This window comes from Bufo bufo, chromosome 9 (genome assembly GCF_905171765.1).
Source record: "Bufo bufo chromosome 9, aBufBuf1.1, whole genome shotgun sequence".
Classification (NCBI taxonomy): domain Eukaryota; kingdom Metazoa; phylum Chordata; class Amphibia; order Anura; family Bufonidae; genus Bufo; species Bufo bufo.
The window spans coordinates 103,263,045-103,290,970 of record NC_053397.1 but is presented as its reverse complement, the minus strand read 5'-3'; the positions used below and the strand labels follow the sequence as shown (position 1 = coordinate 103,290,970).

The 27,926-nt window shown below is 48.1% G+C and overlaps 1 protein-coding gene and 1 long non-coding RNA gene across 2 annotated transcripts in view; one reads left to right on the top strand and one right to left on the bottom strand.

The window, feature by feature from the left end:
- The window catches only part of CDC73 (cell division cycle 73), a 159,451-nt gene that overhangs the window by 31,801 nt on the left and 99,724 nt on the right, over positions 1-27,926 (top strand). The window contains exons 8-9 of the mRNA XM_040406873.1: positions 6,667-6,765; positions 11,441-11,519. Of these exons, the coding sequence (XP_040262807.1) occupies positions 6,667-6,765; positions 11,441-11,519 (178 nt within the window). The remainder of the gene's footprint in view (positions 1-6,666; positions 6,766-11,440; positions 11,520-27,926) is intronic.
- LOC120978622 lies at positions 18,931-27,325 on the bottom strand. The gene is made up of 3 exons (XR_005774136.1): positions 27,076-27,325; positions 20,690-20,695; positions 18,931-18,941 (listed from the first exon to the last, which is right to left on the bottom strand). It is a non-coding gene; the product is annotated as an uncharacterized LOC120978622 (long non-coding RNA).

Below are 27,926 nucleotides of genomic sequence, written 5' to 3'. Positions count from 1 at the left end.
GGCCGCCTTTCGTTATCAGCTGCTGGATAGCAGGCACACGTGTACTGCGGCTGTGTTCAACTGTCGGCTGATATTCTGACAAGCGCACGCTCTTGTCCGGCCACTGGTGTGCGTTCGCCTCCGCTTATATGGAAGTGAACGGGGGACATTATTCTGTGGGGTTTCGGCGGCATGTAATATTTTGAATCACGCGCGCGCGCGAGAAGTCTTATCGGTGGGCGGAGCTTCGTTCCGTTCCACTGTACATGTTAGGCTTCAGTCAAGGGGCGGATGTCTTTCTTCCCGCTCCTCACTAGCCCCGCCTCCTCTTCGTGCCTGCCTGCTCTCAGGACAGATTACCTCAGGGCTCTGAGGACCGCTGCTGTTGCCGCTGCTGTTGCCGCTGCTGTTGCCGCTGCTGTTGCCGCTGCTGTTGCCGCTGCTGTTGCCGCTGCTGTTGCCGCTTGCTCCCACTGTGACCTGGTAGGACTGTTGACCCCTTCCAGCACTGCAGCCCTCTGGCCTGGACGTTTTTTGTATATTACTTCCAGCCAACATGTCTGACCCCTCAGTGCCTGCTGGTCCTTGGTATCATACCTGCACCGCATGTAAGGCACCCCTTCCTCAAGGGCAGCCTGACCCGCATTGCTCGGCTTGCAAAGCCCCATTACAGGGTCCGCCATCTGCTGTGTCACCCCCTGGCCTCTTGGATCCCCCTGACTGGGCTAGATCCCTTTCCCAGGCTGTGGTCAGTCTCACTAATGTTGTGGGCCGCCTTGCAGATACATTGCCCTTACCGCAGCTGGATAATTCCCCTGCTGGGCCCTCCGGGTCCGCTACCTTAGCTGACCCGTCTGAGTCTCTCTCTCCAGGCGACACCTCCAGAGTCCGTCAACTCCAGAAGCGGTCCAGGGCGGAGCACCTATCATCCTCGGATGCTTCGGTATCACCCCCAAGGGTGCGCCCTCAGTCGGGTCCTTCCTCATTACAGGATATGCCCTCTGAAGGGGAACTAGCCGATTCTGATTGGGATATGGACTCGGCCTTGCCTTCAAAGCTGGCTTCTGCTGTGGGCCATCTTATTAACAATATCCGTGATACCTTTAAGATTCACGATGACCCTCCTAATTCTGAAAAGGCCAGTGTTTCCTTTTTTCGCCAAAAACAGGCGTCTGCGGTTTTTCCCCTCCACGCTGACTTCTCGTCGGTGGTTTCTAAGGCCTGGGCCCGTCCTGATGCCTGTTTTACCCCGCCTAAGAAGTTGGATATCTGTTATCCATTCCCGGCGGATTGCATTACAAACTGGGCGTCACCACCTAAAGTCGACCCCCCTGTGGCCCGTTTGTCCAAAAGCACGGCTATTCCCGTTGCAGATGGTTCTTCCTTACAATCCACGGAAGATCGCCGGATAGAGGCCATTACAAAGGGTATCTTTGCAGCCTCCGGTTCCGCCCTCAGGCCGGTCTTTGCCTCCGCTTGGGCTGGAAAAGCGGTTTCAGAATGGGCGTCTCAGCTGGATCAGGAGTTTGAATCCGACGTCCCTATTCAGGACCTCCGGGCTCTGGCCCAACTTATCGTTCAAGCCGGAAAATTTGTCTGTGAGGCATCCCTGGATGCGGGGGCTCTTATAGCCCGTTCATCTGCCCTGGCCGTTTCGGCTAGAAGGGAGCTTTGGTTAAAGGTTTGGACGGCGGACGCCACGTCAAAGCGGTCTCTTACTGGCCTTCCCTTCACTGGTTCTCGATTGTTCGGGGCCCGCTTGGATGAAATCATCTCTGAAGCCACGGGAGGGAAGAGTACACATCTTCCCCAATCCAGGACTAGGAGCACCACTCGAGGCCGTCCCACCTTTTCTCGCTTCAGGTCTTCCCGCAGAGCTCCCACACCTCGCACCACTTCAGGTCCATCCTCTAACCCTGTCCAAGACAGACGTAAGAAGCCTTTTTTTCGGACCCAGCCCTCCTGGCGCAAGTCACAGCCTGCTCGTCCTCCCGCGACCAAGCAGAACCCTACCTGAAGGTGCGCCCCCACCCACCCGGGTGGGGGGACGTCTCCTCCTGTTCAGGGACTTCTGGCAGATGCACGTCTCCGACGCCTGGGCTCTCGAGGTGGTGTCTTCCGGGTACAAACTCGAGTTTGCGTCCCTCCCCCCAGTTCGGTTCTTTCGCTCCCGGGTTCCTCGAGATCCCCAAAGGGCGGCCGATTTCTTTACTGCCACTCGTACCCTTCTGGACAAGGGGGTCATCGCTCCGGTTCCTATGGAGGAAAGATTCAAAGGGTTCTATTCGAACCTTTTTGTGGTCCCCAAAAAGGAAGGCTCGGTTCGTCCCATTCTGGATTTAAAACGGTTAAACCGTTTCCTTCGTCTTCAGCGGTTCCGGATGGAGTCTCTCAGGTCGGTGGTGGCCTCTCTGGAAAAAGGGGAGTTCCTGGCCTCTATCGACATCCAGGACGCCTACCTTCATATTCCAATCGCTCGGTGTCATCAGTGCTTTCTGCGCTTTGCAGTGGGGTCCGACCACTACCAGTTCGTTGCCCTCCCCTTCGGGCTGGCGACAGCCCCTCGCGTTTTCACAAAGGTCCTAGCCCCTGTCCTCGCCTTACTTCGTTCCAGGGGAGTTTTTCTTCTTCCATATTTGGACGATCTCCTTATCAAGGCACCCTCTCTGTCACTGACATCTGCCAGTGTGGACCTCTCGCTACAAACCTTACGCCGGTTCGGTTGGATTATCAATCTTCCCAAATCCGCTCTTGTTCCATCCAGGCAACTGATCTTTCTAGGGATGCTGCTGGATACAGATGCAGCGGAGGTTCGGCTTCCGTCAGAGAAGCGCCAGCTCCTTCATCGGTCGGTTCAGAGCCTTCTGAACCACCGCCGTCCTTCCTTCCGGTTCAGCATGCGGGTCTTGGGACAGATGGTATCCTGTTTCGAAGCAATCCCCTACGCGCAGTATCACTCCCGCACCTTTCAGACTGCCATTCTGTCCGCATGGGACAAGTCCCAGGAAAGTCTGGATCAGCACTTTCCCCTTCCCCCCCAGGTTCGCTCCTCTCTACTCTGGTGGTTACGGACCCCTCTCCAAGGGAAGTCCTTCCTACCGATAACTTGGTTGGTGATTACCACCGATGCCAGTCTGCGGGGTTGGGGGGGGGTGTTTCCTCCTCGGTCCGTACAAGGCACTTGGTCTCCATCGGAGTCCAAACTGCCGATCAACGTTCTGGAGCTGAGGGCGATTCTCCTCTCACTCCGGCATTGGACTTCGCTGCTTCAGGGTCACCCTGTTCGTGTCCAATCGGACAATGCCACGGCTGTGGCATACATAAATCATCAAGGGGGCACTCGCAGCGCGGCAGCAATGAGGGAGGTGTCTCTAATCCTTCGCTGGGCGGAAGTTCATGTTCCAGCCATTTCGGCCATTTACATCCCGGGGGTGGACAATTGGGCGGCGGATTTCCTCAGCCGGACGACGATCGACCCGGGCGAGTGGTCTCTGCACCCCGACGTCTTCGAGTCTCTTTGCCTCCGTTGGGGTCGTCCGGACGTGGATCTCATGGCCTCCAGATTCAACCACAAGCTCCCCACCTTCATGGCCAGAACCAAGGATCCGGACGCTTACGGCGCGGACGCGCTTGTCCTTCCCTGGACGGAGTTCTCTCTCCTCTACGTTTTTCCGCCCCTGCCTCTTCTTCCACGAGTCCTTCGGAAGATCGCGGCGGAGGGCACGCCTGCGATCCTAATAGCCCCGGATTGGCCTCGTCGTCCTTGGTACGCCGACCTTATGTTGCTCCTGGCAGACGCCCCCTTGCCTCTGCCTCTAAGAGAAGACCTCCTCTCTCAAGGGCCGATCTTCCACCAGCATTTAGGGTCGCTACGTTTAGCGGCGTGGCTATTGAGACCGCGGTCCTAACGCGGCGGGGGTTTTCTGCTGACGTGGTCCGTACCATGATTCGTGCGCGTAAACCGGCATCGTCCAGGATTTATTACCGAACCTGGCGGGCCTATTTGAACTTCTGCGAGACCTTAGATGTTCATCCCCTTCGGTTTTCTCTCCCCACGATTTTATCCTTCTTGCAGTCTGGTCTGGACTTGGGTTTGGGTCTCAGTACCCTAAAGGGTCAGATCTCAGCGCTTTCGATCCTTTTTCAGCGACCTCTGGCTCCGCTCGGTCCAGTTAAGACTTTTCTGCAGGGGGTTGCTCACTATGCTCCCCCGTATCGCGCTCCCGTTCCATCTTGGGATCTTAATGTTGTGCTGACGGCTCTCCAATCTTCTCCTTTCGAGCCTTTGCGCAGGGTTTCCCTTCGCTTGTTGTCTTGCAAAGTTTTTTTTTTTCCTCGTAGCCATCACGTCTCTTCGGCGTGTGTCTGAATTGGCGGCACTTTCTTGCGTAGAACCCCTCTTGGTTTTTCACCAGGACAAGGTGGTTCTCCGCCCGGTTCCGGATTTCCTTCCGAAGGTGGTGTCCGCTTTTCACCTGAATGAAGATATTATCCTTCCTTCTCTGTGCCCGTCCCCGTCTCATCCTCGGGAACGGGATCTTCACCGTCTGGATGTTGTTAGGGCTCTGAGGATCTACTTGGATGTAACTAGACCCTTTCGGCGCTCGGATTCTCTATTTGTGGTTCCGGAGGGTCCGCGCAGGGGGCTGGCGGCATCTAAAGTGGTTATTGCCCGCTTCATCAAGATGGCTATTGCTGAGGCTTACAGTGCTAAGGGCAGGGAACCGCCCTTTGGTGTTACCGCTCATTCTACCAGAGCGGTCGGGGCTTCCTGGGCTCAGCGAAATCGAGCTTCGGCTGAACAATTGTGTAAGGCGGCCACCTGGTCTTCTTTGCACACTTTCACCAAGTTCTACAAGGTGAACACTTATGCATCGGCGGATGCTGCTTTGGGCCGCCTGGTCTTGCAGGCGGCGGTGCCTTAATGCCTATGGTGCTTTAATTCACTTTGGGTTGTGGTCCCTCCCTATTTGTGGACTGCTTTTGAACGTCCCAAGGTTTCCTGTGTCCCCCAAGGAATTGGGCGAGAAAACGAGATTTTTGTATAACTTACCAGTAAAATCTCTTGCTCGCTCTTCCTTGGGGGACACAGCACCCACCCATTGTTTTGGTTGCCCTGACGGGAGTTTTGACTTGTTGGTGTTAATTTGGTTGATCCTTGCCTTTGTTTTAACTACTTGGGCACATAACTGGTAGTCGCTCGCTCCAGGCTGAGGGTATAGCTGCTGGAGGAGGGGCTTAACAGTCTTTCACTTAGTGTCACGCCTCCTATGGAGATGAGCTATACCCAAGGTTTCCTGTGTCCCCCAAGGAAGAGCGAGAAAGAGATTTTACTGGTAAGTTATACAAAAATCTCGTTTTTCTTTCCTGATCTGTTCCGTTTTTTCAGGAACAGATCTGGACCAGATCTGGACCCATTCATTTTCAATGGGTCCTGGAAAAAATCTGACATTGAGCTGTCCGTTTTTTTCCAGGACCCATTGAAAATGAATGGGTCCAGATCTGGTCCAGATCTGTTCCTGAAAAAACGGAACAGATCAGGAAAGAAAAAACGGACGTGTGAATAGACCCTTATATAAATTATTTTTGGACTATAGAAGTCCTCATTCACATGTATTTTAGTCAGTATTCTGTATCAGTATTTGTAATCCAGGACCAGAAGTAGAATAGAAACTGCAAAGGTATAATGGAGATTGTTGTGCCTCTTCTGCATTTGGCTTGTAGTTATTGATGTGAAATCCTGACCAAAGAACATCTGTGTGAAAGTGACCGAAGATGAGTTTTCTATCATCAAACTTATAGTGCACCAAGGAAGTAGTAGGCCCAGAGATGAGCGATCCCACCTGTATCCACTGAACCCCCCCCACCAGGGAAGCTGGCATCCATTAACTCAGACTACATGTATTGTATATTTTTCTCTTGTTCGTCTAGCATACTTTTTTGAAACCATTTTTTTTGGGGGGGATGCATAAAGAGGGATAACATTTCAAAATGTTCCTGTTTCCCCTGTAGTCACTCTTAAAAGAAATAGAATTGCCTCTTTCTCCACTGTACGACTTCTCCTGCACTGATGTCCTCACTTCATGAGTTGTCATCGTCAGTTGCAGAGACAGTATTGCACACATCTTATGCAGTGTAAGGGTTAAAGCGAACATGTAACTGAAAATACCGTCAAATCTGCAGGCTGAACACATTGATGTATAGTTCTGTGGGAAAAGATTCAGTGCTCTGCATGTTCATGTTGGCAGGTTCCCTTTAAATACAAGTGATGACCTAGCCTCTGGATAGGCCGTCAGGATCTGATTGGTGGGGCTCCTACACGCCGCACCCAGTAGTTCATTGCTAGAACTACAGGACCTTGGTCGTTGGGCAGTGAATGGAGCTGGTTACTGCAGCTCTCTTATTATTATTATTATTATTATTATTATTATTATTATTATTGCGCCATTCATTCCATAGCGCTGTACATATGAGAAGAGGTATACATACGTAATACAGACAATTGCACTAATCATAAACAAGGCGAGTTACAAACCCTGTACAGAAGGAGAGAGGGCCATTAAAGGGTTTGTCTAGGGGTTAGCACTTGTAAAGAACAGGTCTGTCCCATTAAAGTTTATATTAATAATTTTTTTCAAAAAATGTCACTGTCCTTTTTTTAACCATGTTATCTCTCTATCCTTGTAGAATTTTGCCAAAAACATATTTGCAATACTTCAGAATGTGAAAGCAAGGGAAGAGGGTCGTGCACCCGAGCAAAGACCAGTGCAAACTACTGCACCAACGGTAGGTTATTAATTGCTTGGCAAAGCTCACTTCAATGACTTTTTGCCCAGTTCACTGACTTCTCGAAGGTGCTCATCATTGGACTGAGAAGCAGGATGGTCGTTTTGACTAAATGCCCACCATCTAGGCCATTCTGACCTAGCTGTTGGATGTTGGGCGCAGTGATTACATCAGGGCATGCACACATGGCTAACAGGCTCTGGGTGGCCCAGACAGGCCACCAGTAGAGAGGATAGTTTGATCTGACCAGTACCAGTACCTCCCACAGTTTCATTGTCCACCATACATGCACAAGTAGCACCTTCATTTTGCACCCCTGTCTCAGTATAATACTCGCCCATACACAGCAAGGGTTTTCCAGGAATATATCCACCAGGTTGCAACACTTCCCTGGCTTGCCCAGTCGCAAATTTTATCTCCAATCGAGCATTTTTGGGACCAGCTGGGATGCAAGCTTCGGCAATTCTACCATTATGAAGGATCTACAGGCCTAGCTGCAACATTTGTGGGCAAATGTGCAACAGGACAACATACAGAATGTGTATGCCTCCATGCCCAACTGTATCTCATCTTGTACAGTTTTCCTCAAATGTACCTTTACACTTTAAAGAGCATCTGTCAGCAGATTTGTACCTATGAAGCTGGCTGACCTGACATGTGCACTTGACAGCTGAAGGCATCTTTTTCAGTCCTCTGTTCATATGTGCCTGCATTGCTGAGAAAATTATGGGGGTCATTTATGATCTGAAGTATGCCACTTTTTAGCATAGTTTTGTCGCAGATACGGTCACAAGGGAATATGTGACTATTCCTCCTCACAGCAAAATTATTTAAATTTATGCCAGCTTGACTTGGGCGCATCAAACGCCAGCACAGGGTTTTTAAGACCGGCATCTAAAACGCCAGTCTTGATAAATGACCCCAGATGTTTTAATATATGCAAGTGAATCTCTAGGAGCAATAGGGGTGTTGCTGTTACTTTTAGAAGCAACTGCTGCGCCCTCTGCATTTTAACAGGGCCAGATGTGATGGCATTTATACTGTTTGGCCCTGTTAAAGTGGAGAGGGGGCACTGCACTTGCAGAGAGAACAGAGCCTCTCAGTGTAAGGGTCCATTAACACGTCCGTAAGTGTTTTGCGGATCCACAAAACACGGACACCTGCAATGTGCGATCCGCAATTTGCGGACCGCACATCAGACACTATAATAGAAAATGCCTTTTCTGGTCCGCAATTGCGGACAAAAATAGGACATGTTCTATTTTTTTCAGGGACGGATTTGTGGATCCCGAAAAAACGGATCCCGAAAATGCGGATGCGGATCCCGGAAATGCGGATTCTCATCAGTTTCAGCCCCATTGAAAGTGAATGGGTCCGCAAATTGCGTAACTAATGCGGACCCAAATTACAGACGTGTGAATGGACCCTAATGACAGCATCCCCGTTGCTCCTAGAGGCTCATTTCCATATATTTTTGTCAGCAATGCAGGCACATGTGAACATTGGACTAACACAGATGTCTTCAGCTGCCAAGTGCACACGTAACAGGTCAGCTGGTTTCATAGGTACAAATCTGCTGCCAGATGCCCTTTAATGCCTCATGGACATGGCTGTTGGTCGGCCGTTCTGTGCATTGGCAACCGCAATTAGTGGTCCCCAATGCACAGGCGTAATCCGTGCGGATTCCGCAGATGGATCCAGACCCATTTAACTTGTTCTATTTTTTTTTTGTGGTGCCGAGCCACAGAGCGAAACCTCACAGAAGCACTCAAATGAATGGGTCCGAATCTGTGATGCAGGTTGCACAAGGCTGGTGTCCATATATTGCAGACTCACTGTTTGCGGTCCTCAAAACGGGCACGGTCTTGTGCATGAGGCTTAACTTTTATTTTTATTTTTTTCCTTTTTTTTGGGCTAGATTTATGAACATTTTGCTCATAAATTCAACTCTGTACTGGTAGATTTTATGAAAGTAGATTATTTTTTTACACTTAACACTTTATACACACAGGCTCCTTCATACACTTTGCATGTGTTTGTGATAGTCCAGAAGGTTATCAGTTTTGTTCCACCCAAAGCTTTCAAAACTATGGCAGGCCTCGGGAGCTATTGTTCTGTTGCCTGTTCTCTAAAAGGGGGAAGACCAGGACTTAAATAAGGATGACCTGTCCTCAGGATAGGTCATCAATAACAGACTGGTGGCGAACTGTCTTGTGGCACCCCTGCTGATTATCTATTGGAAAGGCTATGGTGCTCAGACCTGTACCACGTCCCTTATTTGGCATATAACATCATATCCATTGAGCACATGGGCTTTCTGCAGCTCCGTACCTTTCATATGAATGGGATTGAGCTGCAGTACCAAGCACAGCTGCTATACACTGTGTAGCACTGTGCTTTGTGTACTATGGGCCACAGCTCCTTCAAACATCTGACCCCCCCCCCCCCCCAAAGGGTTGCCCAAGAATTCAAAATCCCAGACAACCCCTATAATGTCTTAAAATAAAATAAAAATCACCATTTACTCTCCTCTTGCTACAGCACCACTCTATTGTGCTGTTGTCTGTAGAAACACCAGCTGTCACGTGCAGGGATATGTGGTACCTGACTGCTACAGCCCCTCACTTTCCTCAGCTGTAGACCTGAGGACAGTGACTACAGCTGTTACATGCCCTATCCTGGCATGTGAAAGACCACAGCAGGATTCCCAGAAGGATTAAGGGGTGAGTATATGATTATATAATTTTTTAGCTATTGTAGGGGTTGTCTGAGATCTTGCACAACCCCTTGAATTTTTGGAAAATCCCTTTGAGATGGCTGTAATCTGATCTCCCCCATGTAGACGTACTTCTGTACTCCACATTTTACATCAGGGGAGAGTAGGGACTTCCTCATACACACTAGGTAATCCTTGGGTTTGGCCAACTATCGCATAATATGCATAGGCGTTTTTGGGTCCCCTTCTCCCATGGCAATCCAATGGCATGTGCTGATCTCATGGACCATGTTAAAGTGTAATATTATTTGCTAAGGCTAGTTTGACACACCCAGTGTGAATTCTGTTGGGCTGTTCTGGCAGACAATGCTGGGAATTGTCTGGACACAAACTTCAGCTTGCAGCGGTATGTGTCCGGCCGATCCTCTGCCGAATCCCGTTATACTCTATGGGGCCGGTGGGCATTCCGTCTGCATCCTGTAGTGCCGGATCTGGAGAATTCCGGCAGGCTGTTCTCTGCCGGACATTGAAGTGGAATACTGTATCTGGTGCAGAGAATTCACTAACATGTAGTCTTGTGCCACCTTCCTGCTTCTAAATACAATGTACAGTATGCTTGACATAGTGCTGTGAAGGATTGTCAATGTCTTTTCCTGACAATACAGCCTTTAGGTTACTTTCACAATTGCATTTTTATTTTCGGTATTGAGATCCAGGAGAGGATCTCAATACCGGAAAAAAATGCTTCAGTTTTGTCCCCATTGATTGTCAACTGAAGGGAATGGACTGCACCAGGATGCATCAGTTCCGTTTGGTTGCGTTCCCATTCTGGACAGAAAACCGCAGCAAGCAGCGGTTTTCTGTCTGGCATGGGATTCGGAGCAAAATGGGTCCGGCATGAAACACAATGTAAGTCAATGGTGCTGGATCAGTTTTCTCAGACACGAAACAAAACTGATCCAGGGCCTATTGACTTACAATGGTTTTCATGTCGGAGCAGTCATTGCTATTTTAAAGATAATAAAACCGGATCGGTTCGTAATGGATGTAGCCGGTTGTATTATCAAAAACAAGTGTTCTTGCTTTTCCCTGCCAATTCAGGCAAAAACACAAGAGTGACAGTAGCCTTAGGCCTCTTTCACACTTGCGTTGTTGGGATCCGGCGTGCACTTCCGTTGCCGGAGGTGCCCGCCGGATCCGGAAAAACGCAAGTGTACTGAAAGCATTTGAAGACGGAACCGTCTTCAAAATGCTTTCAGTGTTACTATGGCACCCAGGACGCTATTAAAGTCCTGGTTGCCATAGTAGGAGCGGTATACTTGCAGTCCGTGCGGCTCCCGGGGCGCTCCAGAATGACGTCAGAGTGTCCCATGCGCATGGATGACATGATCCATGCGACACGTGATCCATGCGCTTGGGGCGCCCTGACGTCACTCTGGAGCGCCCCGGGAGCCGCACGGACGGTAAGTATACTGCTCCCCACTACACTTTACCATGGCTGCCAGGACTTTAGCGTCCAGGCAGCCATGGTAACCACTCTGAAAAAGCTAAATGTCGGGTCCGGCAATGCGCCGAAACGACGTTTAGCTTAAGGCCGGATCCGGATCCGGATCAATGCCTTTCAATGGGCATTAATTCCGGATCCGGCTTTGCGGCAAGTCTTCAGGATTTTTGGCCGGAGCAAAAAGCGCAGCATGCTGCGGTATTTTCTCCGGCCAAAAAACGTTCTGTTCCGGAACTGAAGACATCCTGATGCATCCTGAACGGATTTCTCTCCATTCAGAATGCATTAGGATAAAACTGATCAGGATTCTTCCGGCATAGAGCCCCGACGACGGAACTCTATGCCGGAAGAAAAGAACGCAGGTGTGAAAGAGCCCTAAGTCTCTGCAGCTTAGATGCACACGTAACCATTTTTGTGGCTGAACACAAAATAAAACAAAACTTTGTGTTTTTCAGGACCCAACACTGAGAAACAAGCAGCCGGCTCCACAGATCTACAATAGATACGATCAAGAAAGATTCAAAGGGAAAGAGGGTAAGTGGTTATTAGAACTGAACTGTAGAGCACTTTCTTCCTTGTCACTGAATTATAATATTCCTCAAGTAGACTGATCGCTCCCTGTCAATGTGTTCCAGTGGTCATTTGGCCTGGCTTTTGTCCTTTAGTATTACTGACAGGTTTGCAGCTTTATTTAAAATGATCATAAAATCTTTTGATTATCTATGGAGGTCAGTATGTCAGTAATTGTGGGCAGTTAGCGTATGTCTAAGGTGTTCTCAGAATGCTACAAATCTGTTGCCCGAAAAATTGTCTTCTCTTGCCAAGTGAAACTATGTGCTGCCACCTGCAGTAAAAACGTAGTATTGCTTGATGATTCTGCTACTATATGCATATTTGCTCTCCCTCCAAATTGAAAAGAGAGCCTCTAGTGCCATCAGATGTAAGATGACAGTCCTGTAAGTCAGAGCTCGACCTTTTAATCTTATACCTTTTTTAAAAGGGTTTTCCAAGATTTTACTACTGATGACCTATCGACTGGATAGGTCATCAGTATCTGATCGGTAGGGGTCTGACACCTTGGACCCCCGCCGATCAGCTGTTTGAAAAGGCATCGGTGCTCTTGTGAGTGCAGCAGCCTTTTCCGTGCTCGCCAAGCACAGCGCTGTACATTGTATTGCAGCTGTGCTTGGTATCGTTCTCAGCCCCATTCACTTCTATGGGGCTGAGCTGCGCCTAGGCCATGTGACGCATGAACATGTCTTCATTCTGCCTAGGAAGAGCTGTGAGAAGGCTGCGGTGCTACTGCGAGCGCCGGTGCCTTCTCAATCAGCTGATCGGAGTAGTTGCTTAGCAAGAAGTTTTACTTGACAAATAATTTTTCTTTTGTAACTAATGAGTCAAAAGTTTTTCTTCCCCTAAAGAATATTTTAAATAAAACAAAATTGATTTAAATCTGTGGACATAGTCTCATTTCTCCTAGTCTCTAGGGAAAAAAATTCTATCTTTCTAGTATATGAATCAAGTTGCCACTGGCGTTTTGGCTTTCCATTTGTGAGATCCGTCATGGGCTCTCACAAGCGGTCTAAAACGGATCAGTTTTACCCTAATGCATACTGAAAGGAAAAGGATCCGCTCAGAATGCATCAGTTTGGCTCCGTTCCGTCTCCATTCCGCTTTGGAGGTGGACACCAAAATGCTGGTGAAACTGAGCCAAACTGATCTGTCCTGGCACACAATGTAAGTCAATGGGGACGGATCCGTTTTCTATGACACAATCTGGCACAATAGAAAACGGATCCGTCTCCCAATGACTTTCAGTGGTGGCCAAGATGGATCCGTCTTGGCTATGTTAAAGATAATACAAACTGATCTATTCTGATTAGATGCAGACATTTGTATTATGTGAACGGATCCGTCTGCAGACCCATGACTGATCCGCACCAAACGCGAGTGTGAAAGTAGCCTTAACGTACAATTTATGGCCAAAAGTATATAGACCCGACCATCTGACCTGTGCGAGCGTGTTCCAAAATAATGGGTGTCTTGTTCATTTGGAAAGGCTGTGTGCTACGGTAGGTTGCGTTCTCCCAGAAGTGGCCAAACCCAAATTTGTCCATCAGACTGCCACTTAGTGCAGCGTATTTGATCACTCCAGAGAACACTTTGCAATGTGCTTTACACCAATTTGATCGACACTTTGATTGCACTGATCACCTATGGAAACCCATTTCATAAAGCTCTGATGTCCCTTCTATGGTCACGTTACATTGGGTGATGTGACACTGCCTTGACCAGGGGGTCAGCAACCTACGGCACTCCAGCTGTTCTGAAACTACAACTCCCAGAATCCTTCTTTCACTTCTATGGGAGTTACAAGAACAACCAAGTAATTGTGCATGCTGGGAGTTGTAGTTTCACAGCAGCTGGAGTGCCGAAGGTTGCTGATCTCTGCGCTAGACAGTGTGCCACACGCTTCAGCATGCAGTGGCCCTACTCTGGTCTTTTGCTCATCAGAATAATACATGTACAGTGAGGAGGATGGTAACAGAAGTAGCTTATGAACTGCACAGTTGAATCTTGGTTTGGGAGGTTCCATGAGAAAACCTGTGTTCCCCACTGACATAGAGAGAAAGAAGACAGTGGGTATAGATGCTGCCACTAGGAGGCAACAATGATAAAAAAAAAAAAAAAAATCTTACTGGTAATTCCTTTTCCATGAATCCATCATGATGGCATATAAGAAATTGCCCCCTGACCTCTGTAGGGGCAGGAAAACGGAGAAAGATTAAATTGACCCCTCCCACCACCCACCTCTTACTATAGTGCTTGTGAAAATGATTCACTTTTTTTTTTTTTTTCTTTTAAGGTATTTCTTCATACTTATTGTAACTAGGTACACACTATACCGCTATATAAATATGTACGTAACCATATATTTTTATTTTTTTTGTGCGAATTTGGGTGGAATTATGGAAAAGGAATTACTGGTAAGACTAATTCAGATTTTCCATTTTACCTCCATGACTGCATATAATACGAGACCTACCAGATCACCAGTTAAGGGGGGGCTATGGCTTGGAGGACCTTTCTACCAAAGGATAGATCTGAAGATCCTGACAAGTCAAGCCTATAATGCTTAAAGGGAACCGGTCACCTGGATTTTGGGTATAGAGCTGAGGACATCCGCAATATCCAGTCCCCATAGCTGTGTGTGCTTTTATTGTGTTAAAAAAACGATTTGATACATATGCAAATTAACATAAGTCATATCTTACTTGTGTGACCAAAGAGTAGTCATATTTTCAAGCTCTGACCCATCTCAGGTTCATTTGCATATCTATCAAATCGGTTTTTATACACAATAAAAGCACACAGAGCTATGGGGACTGGATATTGCGGATGTGCTAGCGGCCATCTAGCAACCCATGTCCTCAGCTCTATACACAAAATCCAGGTGACAGGTTCCCTTTAATGAAGGTATGTACATTGGACCAGGTTGCAGCTTTACAGATCTGCTCCAAGGATGTGCCAGCTTTTTCTGCATAGGACGAGTATATGGCCCTGGTGGAACAAGCCCTAATCTTAACAGGACACTGAAGACCCTGAATCGGGTAACAATTACAGATGGTTTGTTTTATCCATCTAGCAATTGGAGGCCCTGGAGGCTGCTTTCCCTTTATTTATTTTTCCTTCCAAACTGGGCTTAAAGGTTGTCTACCCTTCTATAGCTTTTGGAAACCTCCAAGTACTTTAATACTGCTCTCCTGGCATCTAAGGAATGAAATTCTTCCTCTTTTAAATTCTTCGGATTATTACGAATAGAGGGAAGAATAATCTCCTGATTCCTAAGGAAGTCAGAAACCACTTTTGGAAGGAAACTCGGATCGGGCTTAAGAATGATTCTGTCACCTAGAATTGTTAAATGGGGCTCTGATAGTTAGGGCCTGTTTTTCACCTAATCTCCTAGCGGAAGAGATTACTCCCAGAAAAGCTGTCTTAATTGAGGTGTCCTCTAGGGTCTAGAGGCTCAAAGGGACTTCCTGTTAGACCTTTTAGAACTATATTTAAGGGTACTTTCACGCTAGCGTTTTTGTTTTCCGGTATTTTAGTTCCGTCACAGGAGCTCAATACCGGAAAAAAACTGATCAGTTTTATCCTAATGCATTCTGAATGGAGAGCATTTTGTTCAGGATGCATCAGTTCAGTCCCTCTTACGTTTTTTGGACTGAGAAAATACTGCAGCATGCTGCAGTTTTCTTTCCGTTCAAAAATACTGAACACTTGCCGGAATGCCGGATCCGGCGTTAATTTACATTGAAGTGTATTAGGGCCGGCTTTCCGGTCTGCGCATGCGCAGACCTTTAAAAATGCTAAAAATAAATAAATATCGGATCTGTTTTGCCGGATGACACCGGAGAGACGGATCTGGTATTTCAATGCATTTGTCAGACGAATCCGAATCAGTCTGACAAATGCCATTAGTTTGCGTCCGAATTGCCGGATCCGGCAGGCAGTTTCGGCGACGGAACTGCCTGCTGGAATCCTCTGCCGCAAGTGTGAAAGTACCTTGAGTCCCAGGTCGTGACTCGAGGTCTAATGAAGGGCTTTAGACAAGAAGCTGCTCTGAAGAACCTCTTAACCCATCTGTGTTCTGCCAAATCTGTATCAGACACTGAGGGCTGCTATCTGTACCTTTTTAGGGTAGAGGGGCGGAGACCTAGATCTAACTCCTGTTGATGAAGGAATTCCAGGATCTTCTGGATATTTGGATCTGTGTGATTCGGATTTGCTTCTCCTAACCAGGAGCAGAATTTCTTCCAGATGTTTAGATAAATTGCCGAGGTCACTTTTTACAAGATTTGAGTGTGGAGATTACTTTATCTGAAAGACCCTGGCGTTTCAAGATTACTCGGGATCCAAGCTGTTAACTTTGGATGAGGATGAATTAACGGACCCTGTGTTAATATGTCCTTTCCAAGGTTTCTGTAGAGACAGCTGTTTGAGAATAGGAAACCAGCTTCTCTTTGGCTAAAACGGTGATATTAGAATGAGAGTTGGTCTTTCCTGAAGGATCTTTTGGATTACTTTAGGAATTAGTTGAAATGGAGGGAATGCATAGGCTAGACCCCAATTCCATGTCTGAGAAAGTGTTGATCACCCAAGGGTTGTCCCTTAGATTTAGGGAGCAGAATCTCAGAACTTTTATGTTTCCTTTTGAGGCAAATAAGTCTTTTACCGGGGAGCCCCATCTTCTTTCTATCAGGTTGAAGGTTTCTATGTTTTAGAGACCATTCTCCTTGGTCTAGTTTCCTTCTGCTCTGAAAATCGCAATTTGGATTTGGGAACCTTTTAGGTGAACTGCTGATATGGATTCCACTTTTTTCGGCCCATGAGAATCTTTTCTGCTAGCTTTATCAGATCCTGTGATCTTGTTCCTCCTTGCTGTCTCAAGTAGAGATTGCTCTCTGAGATCTGATGCAGCTCTTAGCCCAAAGTTCTCTGTAGTTTGATCAATCTGAAATGTTCTTTGGCCAAAGACCCTATTAGAACCTTCCTTTTGTTTGCTCCCCAGCCTGACTTGCTCGCATCCATCTGAATTTGGATAAACTGTTCTGCCATACCACTCCCTTGTTTAGGTTTGAAGAGATGGTCTACCAGGTAAGGGATGGCTTTACATGTTCTGGGATCTGAAATTTCTGATCCAAGGATACCTGTCCTTTGTCCCATCTTTTCAACAGCCAGGATTGCAGGGTTCTGAAATGAATCTGAGTATAAGGAACACATGTTATGCATGATGTTAAGACTCCCAATAGGCTCATCGCTTCCCTTATGGAACAGGAGTTCCTCTTTTGAAATTTTCAAACCTTTTGGCTCAGGCCAATTATTTTTTCGTCTGGAAGAAACGATGACTGTAATTCTGAGTCTAGGAGAATTCCAACCAAATTTTTGTCTGGGGAAGAAGACAGGATTTCTTTAGGTTTATTACCCATCCTAATTCTTCTTGGAGGATTAGAAAACAGTGTACGTCGATCTTCCTCTTTTTTTTTGGAATATGGCACAATTAAGAAATCGTCCAAGTAAGGAATTATTACTAATCCCTGTTTCCTTAGATGAGCTACCATTTCTACTAGAAGTTTGGTAAATATTCTGGGGGCAGATTAAATGCCGAATGGAAGGGCAGTAAATTGGTAGTGACATATGAATCCTCTTTCATCTTTTTGAGCAAATCTTAGGTACTTCTGAGGCTTTTCTTGTATCAGAACGTGATAATATGCTTCCTTAAAATCGACCGTGCAAATCAGTGCATCCTTTATTTGAAGGACTGTAGAGACCAGCGACTCAGTCTTGAATTTCCTATGTAGGATAATTTTGTTTAGCTGTTTTTAGGTTTATTATTGTCTGGTATGTTCACTAAGAACAGATTTGAATAGTAACCCATCTTTTCTTGAGATGGGGGAACCTGAATAATCACGCCCAGTTTTAACAAGTCTAGAACTCCCTCCAGACCTTTTCCCCTGACATGGGAGATGTGATCGTGTATTTGTTTGGGGGAAAGAGACGAGAACTCTCTGGTAACCTTTCTCCACAATATTTCGAACCCAGGGATTTGATGTAATTTTCTTCCACTGAGAAGAGTAATCTTAGTCTTCCCCCAATTCTGGCGTCATTGTTTCACTAGACCTGTTCTGGGGATTAAGGAGAAAGCCTCTGCCTCCTTTTGGGTAGTTCCACCGACCCGTTTTCCCTTTTACCCTATAAGATCTTTCCTTGCCGCCATAGGGCAAAAGGCAAATCTCCTTTTCTGAGGTTTCTCCTCCGGGTAACCTTTTTTTCTCATCTGTTGCTTTTTCCAGGATTTTGTCCAAAACCGGACCATAAACATATTCTCCAGAAAAAGCAATGGAACACAGTTTCATTTTTTATGCTTTTGTCTCCCGACCATGACTTCATCCATAAAGCCCTCCTGGCTATATTAGAGAGGGCTGCATCTTTAGCCGACAATCTTAGTTTCCGCCGAAGCGTCTGCCAGAAAATCAGTGGCTGATTTTAGTAAGGGTAACAAATTTATCTAATCTCTTGGGGTTTTATTCTTGAAGTGATTGTCAAGCTCATTGAGCCACAAATGCATAGATCTTGCGACAGATGTTGCTGCTATGTTGGTCTTTATGCTATACATGGCCGCTTCCCAGGACTTGCGCAAGAGGCTATCTGCGTTCCTTTCCATTGAATCTCTCAACTGGGAAGAGTCCTCAAACTGAAGAGAGGTCTTTTTATTAACCTTTTGTACCTGCACCTCATTTTAGATTCAGATGGGTCAAATAGTAACCAACCCTTGAACTCTCTGAATATACCCAACCTCTTCTCTGGGTCAGACCACTCATCTAGAACCATTTCCTTAATATTTTCATTTATAGGAAAAACTTTAGAGCGTTTTGGTTCTTAGGCCCCCAAACATCTCCTGTTTAGAATGTGGTTTTTGGACTTCTTCGATGCCCATTGTGGCCCATACCGCTTTTAATAGATACCAAATTTCTTCAGCGGAAAAATAGAATTTCTTTGCATCCTCCATGATCTCTCCTTCAGAAAGGGGATCATCTTTCCATTGTTTAGAACTTGCTGCCTTATCCAATAGATCATCAGAATCGATACTTGAAATGCATTCTTTGCATAGCTTTTTTGTATATTGCTCAGGGAGTTTCTTTAAAACATTGAAATGCATTTGGAACACTTTTTGGGCCTTCTCTGAGTCGCCTTAGACACCTATTGGTAAGAGGAACAAAATGACTGCTTTACCTCTTGCAATGTGTGTATGTAAGAGCTACCCTGGTGCGGCCCGACGAGTATAATGGCTGAAAAATCAGGGTCATGTGTATACATGGAGATTTAAAGGACTATCCCACCTCCCTGGTGTCTCTATCCACGGGAGGCAGCAAGTGGACCCACGAGGTGCCACCACTTTACCTTATGAACTAATAATAGGGAGAGACTTTCTGGGCTTCCTGGCCCTGTGGCCGGCTGTGAGAGTTGTTGATACCCCTGAGTCACTTCAGCAGAGTGGCCTGGCTCGGGCGGGAGGCCAGAACCCTGGCAACCCGAGGCCGAAGGGCCAGCGTTGGGGGGGTGACCGCCACTTCGGTGGAAGAGGGGAAGACAACCCCGGTGAGTGTGTTGGTAGGAGACGTTGAGGACTTGCCCTCGGTCCTGAATTGGCAGACCTCAATGTCTCCGGTGAAAATTTTGGAAGCACACGACACCGGGACCCAACCTTATCCTGGGCCTGGAAGAATGTTATAATGGTGAACCACAAAAACCTGGGGCCGAGTTGATGTTTCCTCGTTTTGTTGTTCACCTGGAGATGCTATACCAACTACGGGGTGAGCATATTGAAGAGCTGGTGGTGCCCAAGGCGTATCGCAAACTCGTATTGGAGCTTGCCCACCAACATGTTCTTGGGGGTCACTTGGGGTGGCTGAAAACTCAGGACTGGATACTACAGCAGTTTTACTGGCCCAGTGTGTTCAGAGAGTTAGAAGAGTTTATTAAGTCTTGCCCAAAATGCCAGATTAACTGCCCCTAGCCTCCTTTCCGGAGCCCCCTGGTGCCTCTCCCGATTATCAAGGTCCCGTTCGAGCGAATTGCAATGCATCTCATAGGCCCAGTACCGAAGCCCGCTAGAGGGCACCAACACATCTTGGTCATCCTAGACTATGCCACTTGGTACCCGGAGGCGGTGCCACTGCGACATAAATCAGCCAAACTCATAGCTAAGGAGTTAATGGAGAGGTTTTCCTGAGTGGGACTACCTAAACAGGTTCTGACTGACCGAGGGACCCCTTTTATGTCCAAGGTCATGAGGGAACTTTGTAAGTTGCTCCACATAAAACGGCTACGGACGTGTATCATCTGCAAACGGATGACCTGGTAGAGAGATATTTAATCAAACATTAAAACAAATGTTAAAAAGAGTGGTGTCTAAGGATGGGTGGGACTGGGACATTCTTCTGCCCTATCTCATGTTCACAGTGCGAGAGGTGCCCCAGGCCTCTACTGGGTTCTTGCCCTTCAAACTGCTATATGGCAGACACCCTCGCGGTCTGTTGGACATAGCCAAAGAAGCATGGGAACAGCAACCCACACCGCACAAAAGTGTTATTGAGTACGTCACCCAGATGCAAGGACAGATGGAGACAGTGTTGCCTCTGGTCAGGGAGCTTATGGAGGCAGCGCAGCGAGCCCAGAGTAGGGTCTATAATCGCCAGGCTCTGGTCCTGAACTTTAACCCGGGTGATCGGATATTGGTTCTGCTACCAACCGTTGACAGTAAGTTCCTAGCTAGGTGGCAGGGGCCTTACGAGGTACTCGAGAAAGTGGGAGATGTAAATGATAAGGTACACCAGCCGGGGCGGCGAAATTTACAAGATTTACTAAAACCATGGAAAGATAGGGAGTCCTCTACTAAAGACAGCCCATGGCCAGGTTTTGTAGGAGAAAAGGTTCAGGCCCCTCGTTCTGATGCAAGAGAAGCAGTTGCCACAGTAAAAAATTGCTCTCCTCTAAACAGGCTAAACAGGCTCAGGAAGCCAGGGAGTTCATTAGTCAGAACACGGATGTGTTCTCGGACCTTCCTGGATGCACTTCCATAATCCAGCATGACATTGTCACTGAGCCTCAGGGAAAAGTCTGTTTAAAACCATACCGGGTACCCGAGGCTCGGCAACAAGCAATCGCGGAGGAAGTGCAGCAACTAAACGTCATTGAGGAGTCCAAAAGTGAATGGGCCAGTCTGATAGTCTTAATACCCAAGCCGGACGGGACTGTTCTGTAGCGATTTTCGCAAACTAAACGAAATATCCAAGTTCGATGCGTATCCCATGCCCTGGGTAGATGAGCTTATCGAGAGGTTAGGACAAGCCTGATATTTTTCTGTTTTGGACCTCACTAAGGGCTACTGGCAAGGGCCCTTAACTGAGGCTGCCAAAAAGAAAACTGTCTTTGTCGCCCATGAGGGGCTGTATCAGTATAACGTGTTATCTTTTGGTCTGCATGGTGCCCCCGCCACGTTCCAAAACAACTCGTGGACATTGTACTTTGTCCACATCGTCGGTACGCGTCTGCATACCTAGACTATATAGTCACCCACGGTACCGACTGGGAAAGTAATCTACCCAAAGTGCAGGCTGTAGTGGACTCCCTTAGGAGGGCTGAACTAACCACTAACCCAAAGAAATGCGCAATAGGGTTAGAGGAGACTAAGTACCTGGGGTACATCATTGGAAGTGGAGTTATCAAACCCTAAGTGAATAAAATAGAGGCGATTCTGAATTGGCCACAACCTGTCACCACTAGGCAAATTAAGTCGTTCCTGGGAATGGTGGGCTATTATGAGGTTGGTTCCCCATTTTGCCACTTTAGCGGCTCCAGTGACACGGCTCTTGAAGAGACGGAAGTCCATGATGGTCCGCTGGATTTTCCCGTTTTAAGTCGGTTCTGTGCGGGTCACCGGTTTTGGTGACGCTGGACTTCAAGACTGAGTTTGTGGTACAGACCGATGCCTCTGAAGTAGGCCTCGGAGCTGTACACTCTCAGGAAATCAATGGGGAGCAACATCCCGTTGTTTTCCTGAGCTTCAAACTCACCCCAGCAGAGACTAGGTATCGGTATAGTAGAGAGTGAGTGCCTGCCTGGCCATCAAATGGGCCATCGAGTCTCTCTGCTATTATCTATTGGGGAGAAAGTTCCGTCTGATGACCGACCACTCCCCTCTCAAATGGATGAGCCAGGCCAAAGAGAGGAATGCTTGGTTCACCAGATGGTTCTTGTCATTACAGAACTACAAATTCTCAGTGGAACACAGAGCAGGCCGCTTGCAGGGAAACGCGGATGCCCTGTCCCGGGTATACTGTCTGGCAAGTGTTCACCCCCTCAGGGTTGAACAAAGGGGGGAGGTATGTAGGAAGGCGCAAGGGTCCGTCGTTGACGGAAGGTATGTGTCACAGAGGTTCCTGGCCTTGGGCAAGTAAGAGCTGGTATTTTCAGGTGTCAGGGGCAGCTAATTCTGATTGACACTTTGCTATTTTAGTATGGCTGTATAGATGATCCGGGACGGCTCTTACTGGGAGTAGTCAAATCGCTGGGTGGGTGACTACTCCCCACGTTCCAGACCGGGTCTTGACTGGCCTATAAAAAAAAACAGCCGGGAGTGATTGCCAGAGCTCGGATGTCAGAGAGAGGTAATCGCTGGTGTGGGAACTGAGCCCTGTGCTGGGCTGAAAAGCTGAGACCTGTGTGTTGGGAGAGCAGGCCACCTAAAGCTTTCATTTGGACTGCTGAAGGCAGAACCGCCGACAAGGTGACGTTTTTTTTGTTATGCATGAACTTTCTACTCTGTGTGAACAAACACCAATGTGTGAATAAACACGGACATTTGAATCACGAACTTGTACTTTGCCTCTGTACGGCACCCGCTTATCCCAAATACCAGAGCGAAAATATATATATATATATATATATATATATTTATCCTGATATACCCCACACTATGATAGGGGCACATATTCACTGCAGCATCGAGCTCTCTTGGCAAGACGGGATGACCTCTTAACAGACCTTAGAAGAGGACACTCCATGATGTCAGATGCCGCGCGCAACACGTGGGAACTCCAGGCATACATCTGCTTGTCTCTCCAGGGGAAACAAAGGTGCAGCAGCCCAGGACAGGCATCCAATCAACAGATGCGAGGCCTCTACATCACTCCTGCTCAGCGTTGGTCAGGTACCACCGGTGAGCAGGGGAATAAATACAGGGATTATATAAAACACAAGGGAGGCCTCAACCCCCGATGAGTTGTCCTGTGAGAAAAGAAAAAAATTAATGTAGATCCATCTTCACCTGGCATTTAAACACTCTTTTGCACCTGGTGACCTCCATCACAGGGTCTTATATGGGTGTGGCTTGCAGCCTGGCTTTGTTCACATTGCACTAGTTGTCCTGCTAGGCGTTTGTGTGGAAGCCTGGCTGTGAGCTGGATTACATCACCTTCAGACCTTGTTCACACCATAGTTAGCGTAGTGGTAGGACCCTTTGCCATGCTGAGTGACCGTGACGTGGTGCATGAAGGGCTCCGATATTTTCCTGACAGGAATATATTGGCGAAAGTCTCAGCTTTTAATATCTGTATTTATGACTAGCCAGTATAGTCAGTGGCATATCCGTTTGGTGCATTTTTTGATTTATAGATCCATCTTCACCCCACTGGTGAGCAGAGAGGCCTTTCTTTGTCCTGGCCATTATAGGTGAGTGGTGGGAGGGGGCAATTTTAATCTTTCTATATTTTCCTGCCCCTACAGAGGTCAAGGGTCAATCTCCTATTATGTGTTGTCATGGTAGTGAAATGGAAAAATAAAATTGTTAGCCCCTTCCACTGAGTATACCTCTTTTGCATACACTGAGCTAATCAGATTTACCTTAGTGTTCATAGGAGGCAGGCCTACGTGTACTGTAAGTCTTTCTATTTTCATTTCTGGACTTCCGTGTGGGAATACATAAGGCATAAACCCCCCAACGGGTAACCAAACCTGCTGCTTGTTTCCTACCTCCAGAATGCAAGGAAGTTTGGCAGAGAACCAAATCTGTCATAACCCACCAGCGGGTGTGTCCACCTACTCCAGCCTAGTTTCCCTCACCAAGAAACAGCATGCTGAAGAAGGTGAACTGGCTGGATTTGGTGCAGAAGCTTTAGGAGGTATAGCCCCTTCCCCCGTGTGAATGGACCCCAAGAGAAGCTGCTAACAAATCAAGGGCAAGGGGGGTCGCGTCATACAGGCGCCAAAGATTGTTTGAAACCTCTGTGTGTAGACTGTTAGTGGACATTGGCAGCACTGATCCCAGACCTTGTGAAACGCTATCATACGGTTTCTATTTTTACACACAATTCTCTTATGAAATAACTGTATTGACTAAATTACTCCATTGAGAGTAAAAGGTACTGGACGGATGGTTCACCACCTCCAAAAGCATATCAGTCACTGCTTTCCGAGCAGTACCATAAGAGATCTAAAAAATCGGCATCTAGGTATAGGCACCTATGGCATTGATTAGTGGGAATCCTAGCCATCTTAATCAAATGGGCGTTAAGTAATTTTGGTGTAATATCCAAAGCTGTGTAAACCTGTGGTTGGCAGAAGGAGAGACACAGGAGTATGAAGTGCAGCACACCAGTCCTCAGGAGCAAGATCTGGTCCCTACGCCATTTAGCTTCAGCAGTGACTGGTAATCTGAGCAGTTTAGTTTGCATTAACTGTGTGTATACAGCTGAGATGAGGCCTTTAGGACCTCTTTTTTCTAAGGATTCCTGTTAGTGGGTAAGAGGAAATTAGCAGGTTTGAAGAGCGGAAACGTGTGGCTAGAGCATGACAGTTTCAAATAGATAGAATCATGTGCGGGAAATATATGTATTCTGCAACTGTTCAGAGGCCAGGAATATATTATTATGGTAAAGATGAGATAAGGTAGTGATGCCATGACTCGCCAAAAATTGGTCTTTGTAAAGTGACTTAGGCTACTTTCACACTAGCTGCACGGACCTCCGGGAGGTTGTTCCATCGGGTGCACAGCCTGTTGGATCCGTCGTGCCGCTAGTGACCGTGTGCCTCTGGACTGCCGCTCTGTCCCCATTGACTATAATGGGGGCGGGGGCGGAGTTCCGGCGAGGCACGGCGAAAGGCTGCTGGAATAAATGTCAGACATGTTGTAGTTTTATTCCGGCAGCCTCTCGCTGTGCCTCGCCGGAACTCCGCCCCCATTATAGTCAATGGGGACGGAGCGGAAGTCTGGAGGCACACGGTCACTAGCGGCAGGACGGATCCGACAGGCTGTTCACCCGACGGAACAGCCTGCCGGACTCCCCTGCCGCTAATGTGAAAGTAGCCTAAACAGAGTTTGGGTCTGTTTTTGCTCTATATAAAGGGAAACATCAGAGATTCCACTGTACTAAAGACCCTACAACAAGGTCTGTGCTCCAGGGTAGACGCGTGCGAAAATAAAAATAGGGAGAATAAGGTGCCATATGTGCGTAATCAGTTGTTTAGTGACAGGTTAAAAAGGTAAGGATGTGCTTACCGGAAGTTGTTGCGAGGAGTCACAACTGTACAGTAGATCTCTTTGCTGGTTATTTGGTATCCCGGCCAGCAGGCGGTTGTCCTGGGCTGCAGCCATGGTCCTTTACATTTGCTCAAGGGCAGTCAGCAGGTAAAGTAAAAATTTTAAAAATGGTGCAGGATTTTGGAAGGCGCTGCCTGGATTTTGATTAATTAAACTTTAAGATTGATGTTTATAATAACAGGTGATCTTTATTTAATAGTAGTCTACGCGTTTCAAGGGCTGAATTGCCCTCTTCGTCAGGACTATAAAATGTGTTCTGATTCCCCCCCCCCCTTCCCAATGTTTAAAGAGTTTTTGGCGCGCAGGCCAGGAGGAGGATCGTGGGCGTGCATTAGTTAGGTTTTGACATAATTCTCCGTGCTCTGTAACAGTAGTGTATGTTTTTGTTTATTGGTATTTAAAATAAATATAGAAAATGGGTGGGTGTGTATAAAACATCTTATTTGTATCAAAGTATAAAAATAGGATATGGATATATATATATATATATATATATATATATATATATATATATATATATAGTTATAGTAGAGGTGGTTATTCTTACAGCGGAGATTTTATTGTTATTGTGGCCAGGTCTGGGGTGCTGTTTGGGACTTTGGGAGGGTGCGCGCTCTTGTCCTGGTTGTAAAGAGGGATGTGCGCTACAGTTCGTGCTGATGGGAGGTACAGTGCTGTTTCCCTGTTGCAATCAAAGAGGGGAGGGATGCGCACCACAGCTTATGCTGATGTAAGGTACAGCGCTGTTTCTCTGATAGAAGATGTGCTCTGCTTCTTTGACAGAGTACATCTTCTTTTATACTTTGATACAAATGAAATGTTTTTTCTCGTGCATGGCATTGGGGGACACAGCACCATGGGTATATGCCCAGCTGCCACTAGGAGGCTGACACTAGAAACAAAAAAGTGTTGGCTCCGCCCAGGTGGGCTATACCCCTCTGCAAGAGCCGAGATACACCAGTCTAGTTCTAGTGTCCGTAGGAGGCAGACATGACCTGTCTTGCAGGTCATCCTGCTGAATTTATTTTTTATTTTGTTCTATTTTTTCTCTTTTTTTCTACAGGTTCTTCCTGATGCAGGGGTGGCTCCATCGTGTTCCACTTTAGTTGCCCCCCTGCGGGCGCGTACTCAGGTACCCGGCAGCCACCTAGTCCCCACTTATCTGCTTCCGCAGAGGAATTCCGGCGGACCCACGGCTCCCGTGTTGAGTCCGCCGAGGGGGTGGTCATTGCTGCGCCTGAAAACGTCAGAAGGTGAGTATGGCAGTGTCTCCCCCTCCCCCTCCACCCTGTGTCTCCTTGTGTCCTGGCCCCCTTTTTAGCCTAGCACTTGGGTCCGGAGGAGTTCCTCCAACTTAGGGGGCACTGCACGCTTGCCTGGGGTTCTTTTCTGCGTGGGGCAAAACCTTTTGGGGCACCCTCGTTTCTAGGGTCTGGCCCTTTAAGACGGCCGGTTCTGTTTTTTCGGCTCCTTCCCGTACTTATGGGTTTTCCCCTGCTCCTACCTGGCCTTCCGGGGCCCCGCACCCCGCCGGGGACTCGGCGCTGCTTCTCCGCTCCTGCTGCTGCCTCCGGGCGTTACCGCGATCGCGGGCGTCCGTTTCCGGCAGTTTTTTTCTACTTTAGGCCCCGGCTTTTCTTCAGCCTAGGCCGCAGGTCACGTGGGGCGGAGCTCCGCTCCGCCTCCTGCCTTCCCGGGCTTTTCGCCTCTCCCTCCCCTCTGTGGGTGGCGCCCTGGGAGGCGCGCTTTTTCTTACCCCAGCGCGGGCTGCTGGGGGGGTGTGGCTTCCTCTACTACCGGCTCCTGTCCTGCCTGCAGCTTCTCCTGCCACTCGTCTCTCTGGACGTGCTTCTGTGGGACACAGCACCTTGGGTCTGGTAGGCAGCCTCTGGCTGACTCTTCTTTTTTGCTTTGCAGGCTCCTCCATACCGCCCTCATGTCTTCTTCTGGTCGGGCCCCCACTCCCCCTGCCACCATTTCTACTCATTACGCCTGTTCTGTGTGTAGTAGGAAGTTCCCATGTGGTCAGTCTTCCTCTCTCTGTGTGCAGTGCCTTCCCCCCGGGCCCACCCAGTCCGCCCCTGCGGCCTCCTCCTTGTCGGTCCTTCCGGAATGGGCTGCTACCCTATCCCAGGCTATAGGTAACCTTGCCAGCCTCTCCCAATCCCTAGCGCAGTCCTTGGACCGCTTGCCCGCTCAGATTGCGGCCGCCTCGGGCAGGGACCCCCCCGCCGGGGAAGTCCGTTCCCGCTCTGGTGCAAGGTCCAGCAAGCGACCTCGCACAGCCTCGGCCGGGTCCCATTCTTCCTCAGCTACCCCGGATCACTCCCCGGTTAGGTCTGAGTCGGGCGAAATTTCTTCTTCAGCCGCTTCCGCCGTTCCTGGGGACTCCTCCGCTTCTGATTCTGAATCAGAGCGGTGCTCGGCGATGTCTGCGGCCATTCAGGACCTCATCAAAGCCGTCCGTGACGCGCTCCATGTGCAGGACGTTCCCTCCTCCCCCTCCCTGGAGTCGGTGTCCTTCCGCCGGGCTAGACGTTCCACTGTGGTCTTCCCGAATCACGAGGATCTGGACGCGCTTCTGGCTAAGGAGTGGCGTCATCCTGATCGGCGCCTTCATCTTACCAGGGCCTCTGACGTCCCCTATCCCTTTTCTGAGGAGTCTGTCAACACCTGGACGGTTCCTCCTCAGGTGGACCCTCAGGTTGCTCGCCTGGCGAAGGCTACTACCCTTCCCCTGGCTGACGCGGCTTCCTTGTCGGATCCCGCTGACAAACGGG